Genomic DNA, 11,342 nt, shown 5'->3' on the forward strand with positions numbered 1-11,342 from the left:
CATTGGCGTTGTTGCCACTACAAAGACAGTTACTCCTGGTTTGTCTTTTCATTAAAAAATATTCAAGATACTCCCCGTGAAGCTAAGCTTGGTACGCATGAATGTCACAAGCCTTTTATCAAAGTCACTGGATTCACTGTGAGCCACAGACCTCGGAACCAGCGTCTTTAGTGTGTATGAGAAGCACCGCCAGGAACGACAGAGACACCTTGTGTGTTTGGAACCCCACGGCAAAGAGCTGCAGCCAACACCACAGGATCAAACCCTGAGAAACTGTGTGCTCGTCTGTGTGTGCATGTGGTGTGCGTGTGTATAAAAAACGTCAACTGGAACCCCAAGAAGTCCACACCAGAGAGGATGGACGACTGGGTAATGTAGAGGAGAGCAAACACACAAAAGCGGAGCTCGCAGATTTTGTACAGACAATTTTTATTTGACACTTTTCTAATAAAATACAGTTTCTTTACCTTCCCCGCGGAAGGTGGCGGTAAACCAAACAAAACAACACTGAGTGGGATTTCACAGAGCGAGGAATCCTGCTCTAGGCAAACACCCCAATAGCTGACTCACTCGTGAAGACAATCTCATTAAAAAGAGAACTTTGAGAAGGTTGGGCTACGTACGTGTGTGTGTGTGCACGTGCGCGTGCATGTGCGAACACACACTCCACTTAGCTTGAGTCATTATCAGCTTGCGTTTCATCCAGTAAGCCATCCAAGTGTCCAGATGGTCAGAAAAGCTGCTTCAACACTCTCTCCCTCTCTCTCTCGCTCCTTTTCTCTCTGCCACACACACACACACACACACACACACACACACACACACACACACACTCTCCTTTAGAAGAAAAATAAAGAAAAAAAAAAGGTTATGCCAGCGATTGACTGAAGCCAAACAAGAGGAGGGATGCGGATTGGATGTCAGGTGGATTTAACTAGAGGAGAAGCAGCCAGAGACTAGAAAGCTGAATTCAGATCAGTTTTCACTCCTGCGCTGTCCCTTTCCCATTTTCTGCTTGGATGATATAGAATTTAAATTATTAATGTATTCTTCTTTTAAACAGGCACACAAAATTCAAGCGCTGTCCATCTCTATTGTTGTTGGATGACAAGTACCAGCGGGCTGACTTAGAACGCTGTGCTTTTTGTTTCTGAGAATGCAAACACACAACCCCTCCTTCAAATAAAATTAAAAAAGAAAAAGAAAAGATGCAGCGTTATAATATCTGGTCTCTGTTACAGGCTCCCAATTGTTTTTCCAGGCTTTTTTCGAAGCTAAAGCACACATCGGGACCGGGACGGGCAGAGCGGGTTAATGGTCAGCAAATTTGTGTTGCAGGTATGATCTGCAGTATGAAAGCTAGTGAAGCGGAGACACAGGCTCTCTCTCTCCCTTTTTCTCTCTCATGGTTTCCCTCAGTAGCCGTACTTGTCGTTCAGGTGTGTGCGTCCATCTCCAGACTGATCTGTGAGTGGAAGGAAAAAGACAGATTTGAAATCCAAAAAGGACTCACATTTACACATGTACTCATTGAACATGTTCAAAGAAAAGAAATACAGAATGAAGTATAAGATTTTTTTTTTTAACTTTGAGATGTCTCATAAGAGCAAGTTCACCCAATAAAGTAACCGCTTACTCGCATGCAATCAGCAAGCCGATCACAAATCCTAAAAATGAAAGTGCGCAGAACCCCTGAATCCAAGCTCAGTTTGGCAGCAGTTTCAAAGTGTATTTTCATTCCAGCTTATTTTATCATTTCTAAGTGACTTTGATCTGCATTCCTCGGTGAGGACTGTTGCTGCAACTTCAGCTGCACAAGTGGACCATGAAATCCTGTCCTTTCTCTCACCACGTCCTTTATTCCTGTCCACGGTGAGCCAGGAACTCACTACATATCTTGAATTATTATTCACTCGAGGACATGTGTCTCTCTATGATGAGGTTACGATCACGTCGCTCGACAAGATCCACTTCACACCTGGGAACACGACCAACTGGTTGATGCGTCTCATGCGTACAGTTGGGGCGTTTTTTTACCTGTAGGGGGCACCCAGACGCAATAATCAGGGTCGTCCTCTGGATACTCTGCGGAGAGCTGCCGTGGTGGCTGTGGAGACAAATTAAGGGCAGAATTCAATTGACGGCACGCTTTTTTGTACAAAATAATTAAGTGTGTGTTTGTAGGCCTACCCCGCTGGGTCCCATCGCCTTCTTCTTTAAGTTCTTTCTGGGCCGGGGCTCCGCTGCTGGCCCTCCATTGCCTTCTGCTTTGGACTCTGTGGAGACATAGGGGTGTGTGTGTGTGTGTGTGTGTGTATCGTATTAGATCACTGATCAAACGATAACCAACACTGGCGTTGCCGCACATTAAAATGGAAACGTAAGAACACAGGAGCCACCTGGAGTCGACGAGGCCACATCCTTGAGCCGAGGGTCCTGCTCCCCGGACTCAGCAGACTCTTCACCCCCCTTTCGTTTGTGGCTTAGCTCTAATAGGACATCACACAAACAAACCAAAATAAGGGGAACTATTAGGATATGCACATATTGCTGGATATTTGATCATTTATCCTTATATAACTGATACAAGGAGGAGAACTAAACAGGAAGCTTTTGTGTAACTATATTGCACAGCTACTGCCACCCAGTGGCAGAAAAGATACATTGTAATACTAGTGAGAACAGACGCTAGTTTCCTCCATCCTTCAGTTCTTTCCCTTTCACCTTTTGGCTCTTGTGACCGTGCTGGTTTCCGTCCTTGCGGCCCTGACGGAGAGTTCTCTACAGACATGGACGCCCCGGACTCCTCAGAGTTAGTCTTAGTGACGATTGCACAATCGTTTTCGTCATCCTCATTTTCCTCTGCTGCTGCTGCTGCTGCTGCTGACACCTCCTCTTCTTCCTCTTCCTCCTCTTCTTCTCCACTGGGCGGAAGTGCTTTCATGTTGAAGAGCCCGGCGGGCAAGTTGGGGCGCCTTGGGGGCAACTTCTACAGGAGAGGAAACACGTTGGTGGAGCAAAAGAGGAAATGAAAAGAGGGGCAGATGATTGGACCGGGTTATGAAACATGACGAACAACACCTACCCCGATGGTGCCAGTCTTCAGCTTGAATTTGCTTCCCCCCTTCATGGCTCCAAATAGCGGTAAAGTCTTTTTGGGCTTCTCTGCCTCCGAGCTACCAGTCACACCGACACACATCAAAATTGTATTAAAATGTATATAAATTCTGCCTCGTGTAGATTGGAATTAAAGATAGACGGAGCTCAATTAAGTCCCGCCCACAGTGGAGCAGAAACACAAGGTGAAGGAGAGGAACACTCCATATTTCTGGAAGTTAACCAGCAACTTGTGTTCAGAAAGCGACACACTGTTGGGTTCAACGACAGTAGCTCATTAACATTAGCTCGCTAACAGCTAACTCGTCCCGTCATTGTTTTAATTCTCAAGAAAAAAGAAACAAACTTGGGCATTGCCAGCAGCTTCACCTCGGCAGCAGCGAGGGCATCCTCGCAGGCCGCGTGAGCTCCACCAGCTTGCGCAGCCTCTGCGCATCCTTGCGCAGGTTGGCCACGTGCACGTGAAGCTTCCTGCGCTCCACGGCGTCCATCGCCACCTCGCTCTGCACTGCGTTCATGAAGACGTCCAGCGGGTCCTCGGTGGAGGAGCCGGAGGAGCCTTGAAAAGGAAACAAGAAGGTGCGGTTAAAGCGAGGCGAGCGCCCGGCTGTGGTTTATCCTGGCATCCGTCCCAAAATCGTGACTCACATCCTCGACCGCCGCTGAGCTTTTTCTGAGTCTCGGCCACCTCCGTCTCCACCTCCGACAGTTTGGCCACCTACATGCAGACCATGCAGTGTTACCACGGAAACGTACAGAGTGCCGAGCATCACAGTGGCCGAGCAGCTTACATGAATACGCCGCCTGATCAGCAGTTTGGGGTATTTTGTGCTGTGTGCCAATTGGCGCGATGTAACACGCTAAACTACGACAGGAGTTTACATCACACGTTACACCTGCAGCATGTCCGCAGTGTCAGTGTGAGCATTGAGCAGAATATTCCCGAGCCGTGTGCACAAACGGCAGCAAACTTACCAGAGACTCGTAGGTCTCGGGCCGCTCCTCGACCTTTCCCGCCTTTTTCATTCTATCCTGCCTCTTCTTCTCCACGGTGCCGGTTCGATCCAGGAAGGTGTCGTCATCGCTGTCGTAGTAGTCCTCGTCTTCCCAGTTCTTCTTCTTGCGCTTACGGGACACTACAAAATAAATCATTAAGCTCAAAAGTACAAGCTCTAACCTCTCCAGGTGGCGGTTCATAATTCGGCCCCGCACCTGCTTCCTGGCGGAGCAGCCCGCGGGCTTCCAGCATTCGACACGCCTCCAGGCAGCACTGGACGGCTGTATCCTTCTTCTTCCCCGTGTGGGTTGCCTCGGCAACCAGCTGCCGGCCTGCGGCGTCGTCCACTGGAAGTCTGGCGGAAATGTGAACTGTGTGATCCCATACTCACTTTTCATGCTTTCTAAAACTCCACAATCGTACATTTGATGGTTTCCACATCACTCACTTTATCCTGCACAACCAGGTGCCGTGGCTTTGGTCTTCGTACTCAAACTCAAGCTCCTCTCCTACGATGAAAAGGATGCAGAAGTCGAGAAATTCAATAGAATGCCAGGACTAGAAAAAGAAAGAAACGAAGGGAAAGCATATGTCCACGGGTTGACAAGAAGTCGACTCACCTTCCCTGTCGTAGAAGCCCTGCAAAGCCTTCTTTGGGTCTTTCAAGTAGGCGGCTTCCTGGTCCTCTTGGAACTCCGTTGAGAAAGGGTTTTCCTCATTCTCGTCCTCATCCGGGGCGGCCTCCTCATCTGCGGGGCCAGATCAATGGAGACGGACGGAATTAAAAAGGGAAAGGAGAGGAGAAAAAAGGGGATCAATGTGCTTCTTTAGTTTCCCGCTAAAAGAGAGAGAGAAAGTTGACACCAGCTCAGTCGTAATGGCAACAAGTTGCCACAGATCACGACACGTGGTGTACTCGAAGCATAAAAAGCTCACCCATTCCCCACGAGCAGCCCGAGTCGTCTTTTGACAGTTTGCGCTGGCCCTTGCTGCTTTCGCCTTGCCCGTCTCCCTCCTTCTCCTTATCACCACCACCATCATCATCATCAATGTCGTCGTCATCCCCGTCTCCCATCATCCTCTTTTCTAGCTCTGCCTTCTGTTTCCGGGCTTTCTCCCTGAGCTCTGTCACCGTCAGCTCAGACTCCTCTTCCTCATCAAACTCTGGTCCCTGTGGGAGGAGAAACACAGTCCACACGTTTGCTTATCCCTTATCAAAATCCGTCCGCTTACATTACCCACAGTGCAACGCACCACTGAGAGGCCAGTGGGATTTGGGATTTCAGTGTGAAGCTAGTGGCAACTAATGGTAAAAAACTAAAGAAACACACTCTTATACTATGGCTCTGTGCTCTACTAGGTAGCCCTCCACTAGGGGGCTACCAACTCACTGGTATATTCTATTATTAAATACATAAGTCAAAAATGCCTTTCAAATCCCAACAATGCATGGACAGAGTTCTTGCTATGTCTGACAAACAGTTTAAAAAACATCAACAATGCAAAAAAAAAAAAAAAAAAAATTAAAAACAGTAAATTAATTTAATTTTTACTTGATCAGTGACTGAAAGGATTATCAAAATAGTTGCCTTTTTTTCTGTTGAATAAACGTATCGTTGCGTTTCCTTCTTATTTTTCAGCTCGGCGCAAAATTTTCAGATAACTTTTAGTTTTGAGGAACACCAGAGTCCTTCAATGTTTTGTTTTATACATCGAGAAGTCCAGATAGAAAATAGATCCAATTAGAAAAAGAAAGAAAGAAAGAGAGACAATTAGCTATTTTTTGACGAAACTGGAGCCAAATGTTTAGCATTTTTGTGATACATTATTTTCACTTCAGGTCTTTTTAAAAGTGGGGGGATTTATGTTGCAAATGTACAACATATTTTAAATCTGGGATTACTTTGTATTCCCTTCTTCTAAAAAAAATATTTAAAAAAAGTTAATGCACAGTCCTAAATGTAATTAGTGAACGCTGTTATATGAGCTCCAGGGTTGGAGACCTAAGCGGATCATAACTGTGGTCGAAAATTGAGACTCGAGAGTATATGCATATGTATATATCGATATGTGCAGGTTCAGGTCTCCGTCAGGATGTACCTGCAGGATAAAAAGCCTCGTGCTCCCACCGAACTTTAAGACGTGTCCCACACGGATCCGGATGTAGGTCCTCGGTGGGACCTTGTTCTTGTTCACCACGGTGCCGTGCGTGCTGCCCAGGTCGTGGACGTAAAACCCTCTCTCCTCCCCGACGGACTCCTCCTCTCCGGCCTGTCTGCGGTACTGGATGATGGCGTGGTACCTGGAGATGGAGGGATGCTCCAGAGCGACGTCACACACGGGTAATCGTCCCACCACGAAGTAACTCTTGTGCTCGAGGGGCACCGTGTCCACTATGGTGCCGTTTTTAAGGATCTCCAGAGCATAGGGGGCATCCGGACCATTTCCACCCCAGGACGGCTCCGTGTACGGGATCGGTGGGAACTTACCGAGCGGGGGCCCTTTAGCAGGAAGCACCCTGGGTTTAGCCTCCGGCTTGGGGTTGACAGGAGCCGCGTTCTTGTCTCTAAAGTCACCGTGGTCCTCGTCCTCTCCGTGACCCGATTCCGTGGTTCTGTTTTCACCGACAAGACCCGAAGGCTCCTCGCTCGCGGCGTCTCCGGCCTCAGCGATGCGATTTTCTTTCACACGTCTCGCCTCGGCTGCTGGTGGTTTGGACGGAGCCGCGACGCTGCTGCGTTTTCCGGCGAGGGAGGGCACCACAAAGGGGGCCGGTTTTTTAAAAGTGTCGCTCGTTTCCTGGTCAGCTCTCCGTTCAGGTTCGCCCTTGTTTTCCTCGGACGAGCGCTGTTCCGTTTCCACCGCAGGGTTCATTCTTCCATCAGTGTTATTCACACACACGTCTGACGGCGGGGAGGCGTCCATGTTTATTTGGTGCGACCGCGAAATGTGCACGGGTTTTCGAAGCCGCTAAAAAAAACGCTAATTTAGATTATGTTCCCCAAATAATTGGCTCCAAAAAAATCCTGTAAAACACCAGTATACGAAATTTTAACGGGATTATTATTTCATACAAGTCAAACTAAATATTTTGTTGCGGAACCAAATATCCTGTTCAGCTGTTCACCCGAGGTTTTTGACAACAAGGACGAAACGCTTAGTTTCGTGCAACTTCCTTTAAAGATAGAAGGGGTATTGGTTTTAAATTTTAGCAGACGATTAACCCATCCCTGTGTAACGTGAGTTGTGGTCGTGTTTTTATTTGTCTAATTCAACGAGCTAAACATGCATGTTACGTACTTAGTGAGCTGCTTCGTAGCTCAGTGGTTTCTCCTCCATAAATGAGTTGTTTGTTGTTATCTATCTCGTATGCCAGACGTTGTTGTTTTGCTATGCTAACAGACAAAAACAGTTTTCAACCTAATTGCGTTTGCCGATCTTTTTTTCCAGCAATAACGTTACATGAACGTTACCTGCCATTCCTACTTTTATTTTATTTTTTTTAATTTACAATTTTTTTTGGCGATTTGTCAAATGGATGCCGATATAATAGTTGCATTGTTGTAACACATTGTTGCCATACTGGAACGGCAACAAACGTCAGCAATTTAACTATTTCGAAAAGCCAAATAGAAATGTAATGAATGTGGTCATTTCTGAATTCATGATTTTACCCACTTGATCCAGCTTCCACTCCACCTTTCCATTTTTCAGCTTTATTCTGAGTCTGATTCCGGCCTGTTATCCCCGCCATGATGCGCTACTGGGGCGAGATCCCCGGGCCAGCGGGGGCTCCCCCAAGCCGCAGCTCCTTTGACTTGCTCCAGCGCGAGTTTCGCTCAGTGGAGATGCAGGACCCTCCCCTGCACCAGCCCTCGGCCCAGCGTCCGCGGCCCACCACCATGTTGGACATCCCCTCTGAGCCGTGTAGCCTCACCATCCACACCGTGCAGCTGTGTCAGCATGCCCGCCGCCTCCGTGGCCTCCTGTCAGCAGCCCAGGTCCAGGGTCAGAGCTCAGCGTCCTCTGAGGGCAGCAGCAAGCTGGAGGAGGCAGAAGCCAACCTGCCCCTACGTCCTCCCACCCCGCCTGTGATGCCAGATGACTTGCTACCCGTGGACAGCAAAGCCCCGCGGCAGCCCTTCATGCTCCGCCACAGTGACCCTGAAAGTGACTTCTATAGGTGAGTTAATCTGACCGACTGAGTCAAGATAAATATGTCAACCAGTCATCATTCATCTCTTCTGGCTCTTTCCAATCACAAGGGGGAAAGGCGAGCCTGTCACGGAGCTGAGTTGGTCCTCCTGCCGGCCGCTCCTTTATCAGTCGGTGGCCACCGTCTTGGCCCACGCCGGCTTTGAGTCGGCCCAGGAGAGCGTGCTGGAGACCCTGACCGACCTGGTTCATGAGCATTACCTGCGCGTCGCACGCATGCTGCGTGTGGCGGTGGACCGCGAGGCCCGACTCGGAGCGAGTCCCTTCCCAGACGTGGTGGAGCAAGTGTTCCACGAGGTGGGCATTGGCAGCGTGCTCGCCCTGCAACGCTTCTGGCAAGTGCGGATCAAGGACTATCACAGCTACATGCTGAAGGTGAGGGGACGAATGGGTCATAATCGGTCATGGGGTTGCAGCATTTGACAATCTGCCCTGTGAGACAATCTTGGCTCACTTTTTTATGCAGTGCCATATATTTTCATGTGTGGTTCTAATAGGTAATTGTAGCCAATGTTGCAAATCAATAAGCAGCACTGTTTTCATAGCTGTTTAAATCATGCTATACCTGCCAGTTTGTCATTTGAGCTCACAGAAATAGATATGAAATTGCAAATACCATGAAACAGGATTTTATTTTATCACATATGGTAGCTATGCGTCATGAAGCATATCACTATGCAGTGTACAAATAGTCCATTTATAGAAAATGAATCCTCGACAAGTTTGAAAAATAATTGTTCATTTGTAATGCAAAAACATCAACTATTCTCTTGTTCCAGCTTCTTCAATGTGAGGATTTGATACATTCTCCCTTATTTTGATCATCATAAATTGAATATTTGAGTCTGGGGATGCTCAGACAAGACATTTAAAGAAAGGATTATTGGCAGCATTTCATGCTGGGGATATCCCGCCTCAGCTGACATAAAGAGTGCCCCTACTAACCAACGTCATGGGAGAAACACTGTGAAATGTCATCCACGGCTTTTATAAACTCTGGATATTTTGAGGACTAAACAATGAATTAGACAAACAGTCAGCAGATCAAATTATGTTAAATGCTCCGGCTTGGCACAGGGCTGAAAATATATTTTAAAAAAAGGGGTTAAGAACATGAGTGGAAGCTGCCAATGCTGAGTCTCTGCCCAAGTGTTAACAATGGACGTAGGGTAACTTATGTGCAAGCTGCTTGGAAGAAACCGAGATATTCACTGTGTGACTTCTAAATAGATACATTTGTCAAGCTTTGAGAGCTGAAAGTAGAACTGACCCCTTGTGTCTGATTTTAACTTCGGCAAATCACCCAATCTTGTTTTCACAATGTGTTGGATCACGTTTCATAAAAGATTCTTCCCTCTCCAGGTGAGCAAAGATCTGTCAGAGGAATATGAACAACTGGTGAACCCCGAGAAGGCTCTGGAGGACTCCAAGCCCCCTAGGATAAAGGAGGAACCCATGAGTGACATCTCCTTCCCCGTTAGCGAGGAGCCCGAGGCCGACTTGGCTCCAGGGGACCAAGCTCTGCCCATGGGGGTCCTCGGGGCCCACGGTGAGAGGCTGGCTTCGGGACTGGATGCTGACCATTCTCCTCACACCTCAGGTGAGACCACCAGTGTTGCCTATAAACATTGCCACCGTAACGTCACCCGCTGGTCTGAAAATAGCCGCTTCAAAGCTTTGAAATGAGATTAATTTTGTCCCAGGGCGTAAAGTTTGATTGACTCGCTTTTGAAAGCAGTCTCAAGTTGCCAGTCGAGAATCTGCAGTTTATTGGCACTTCGATGTCTGCTTCATTTCTCAGCCAAATCATCTGGACATCCGGCTGGCTGTTAGTTTAGGAACCTGTGAGCTGGTTTGCATTTTAAACATCAATATCCGAGGCAATTGTGAGATCATCAATTTATTTACTTAATATTATTTAATTGTGGGAAGCCCAATCAACATTGGATTATTTGAGCAGCCCTTTTCCTAATATTTGATTATTATTTCTTCTTTTAAAAAGAAAATCACATTTGTGTTTCTCTTTTAAGGTGCAGGTGGGACCAACAACTCCCCACTGTGGCCACAGGTAAAAATGGAGCCGCACGATGTTGAGGAGAGCCAGGGTGCTGGCCACCACCAGCACCACCAGCACCACCACCACGCCGTCCTGAGTGGGGACGTGTTCGAGGAGGGAGGGCCCATGTCCACCATAAGCGAGTCAGGGGGAGCCATGGCCCCCTCTCCCGGTGGCGTGGCATCAGACGCCAGCTACGCGTCGCATTCGCCCGACTCCTTGATGAGCGCCTCCCCCGTCTTCAACCAGAGGCCCAAGAAACGACCGAGGAAGATGTGAGGACTCGTTCGGGGACGGTGGGAGATCTGAGAGGTGAACTCTGAGCTCACTATCAGCAGGAAAAAGTCTGGCGAAGAAACGCACCAGCTGGGCAGCTGTTGAACATTAATGGCATGAATGACTTGAACTTATGTGTGTGTGTGTGTGTGTGTGTGTGTGTGTGTGTGTGAGGGGTGGGGTGGGGGGTGGGGGGGTTATCGGGGTTATTTAGTTTGTATAGTTTCTCTCGAACTAGCCGAAGAAGTTGCCGTTGAATTCAGAACGGGATTTACTGGCAAAAGAATAAACATCTTTGGGAGTATCTTTTATTTTTGTCCATTTGAGTTTTATTAAGTGCTTTTCAGGAAACCTAGAAGAAGGGTGACAATTAGCCCTAATGAATTTAGATAACAGGAAAAGTTAAGTGGTCCAAAAGCAAATCATTTTGTCAAACGGCTTAATTATTTAAGTTTTCGCAAAGCTATTAAGTCTCTTTCTCCTCGCATCCCAATTACTGCCTGTGCCATTCATTAGAATTAAAAGATGCGCCACCGAAAATGGAAACATTTTTTTTCTTTTCTCCTTCTCGTGAAGACGCGTTGCATATTATGATGTATTCCCTTTCTGCGGCACACTTTACTATACATGTAGCACAACAGGGCGGAACGATCCATATACACACACACACACAAACAACTA

At 47.5% G+C, this 11,342-nt stretch overlaps 2 protein-coding genes across 3 annotated transcripts; one reads left to right on the top strand and one right to left on the bottom strand.

Annotated features, from left to right (window-relative positions):
- Positions 1–422: 422 nt before the first annotated feature.
- slc4a1ap (solute carrier family 4 member 1 adaptor protein) lies at positions 423–7,045 on the bottom strand. The gene is made up of 14 exons (XM_068580427.1): positions 6,215–7,045; positions 5,051–5,285; positions 4,735–4,863; positions 4,563–4,623; positions 4,330–4,469; positions 4,093–4,253; positions 3,766–3,835; positions 3,487–3,676; positions 3,086–3,176; positions 2,725–2,989; positions 2,400–2,489; positions 2,191–2,276; positions 2,038–2,107; positions 423–1,465 (listed from the first exon to the last, which is right to left on the bottom strand). The coding sequence occupies exons 1-14, from the start codon at positions 7,037–7,039 to the stop codon at positions 1,416–1,418; spliced, it is 2,463 nt and encodes an 820-aa protein (XP_068436528.1). The 5' UTR covers positions 7,040–7,045; the 3' UTR covers positions 423–1,415.
- Positions 7,046–7,201: 156 nt separating this feature from the next.
- Positions 7,202–10,819, top strand: supt7l (SPT7 like, STAGA complex subunit gamma). 2 transcript variants are annotated; one of them, XM_068580429.1, is made up of 5 exons: positions 7,202–7,353; positions 7,829–8,297; positions 8,380–8,704; positions 9,692–9,929; positions 10,366–10,819. In XM_068580429.1, the coding sequence occupies exons 2-5, from the start codon at positions 7,867–7,869 to the stop codon at positions 10,662–10,664; spliced, it is 1,293 nt and encodes a 430-aa protein (XP_068436530.1). In that variant the 5' UTR covers positions 7,202–7,353; positions 7,829–7,866; the 3' UTR covers positions 10,665–10,819. The 2 variants fall into 2 exon arrangements, with proteins under 2 accessions (XP_068436530.1, XP_068436529.1); XM_068580428.1 differs by having other exon boundaries at positions 7,205–7,353; positions 10,360–10,819.
- The last annotated feature ends 523 nt before the right edge of the window (positions 10,820–11,342 follow it).

This window comes from Clinocottus analis, unplaced genomic scaffold, assembly GCF_023055335.1.
Source record: "Clinocottus analis isolate CAN_PGR_092001 unplaced genomic scaffold, fCliAna1.0.p SCAF_17, whole genome shotgun sequence".
In the NCBI taxonomy this organism is placed as follows: domain Eukaryota; kingdom Metazoa; phylum Chordata; class Actinopteri; order Perciformes; family Cottidae; genus Clinocottus; species Clinocottus analis.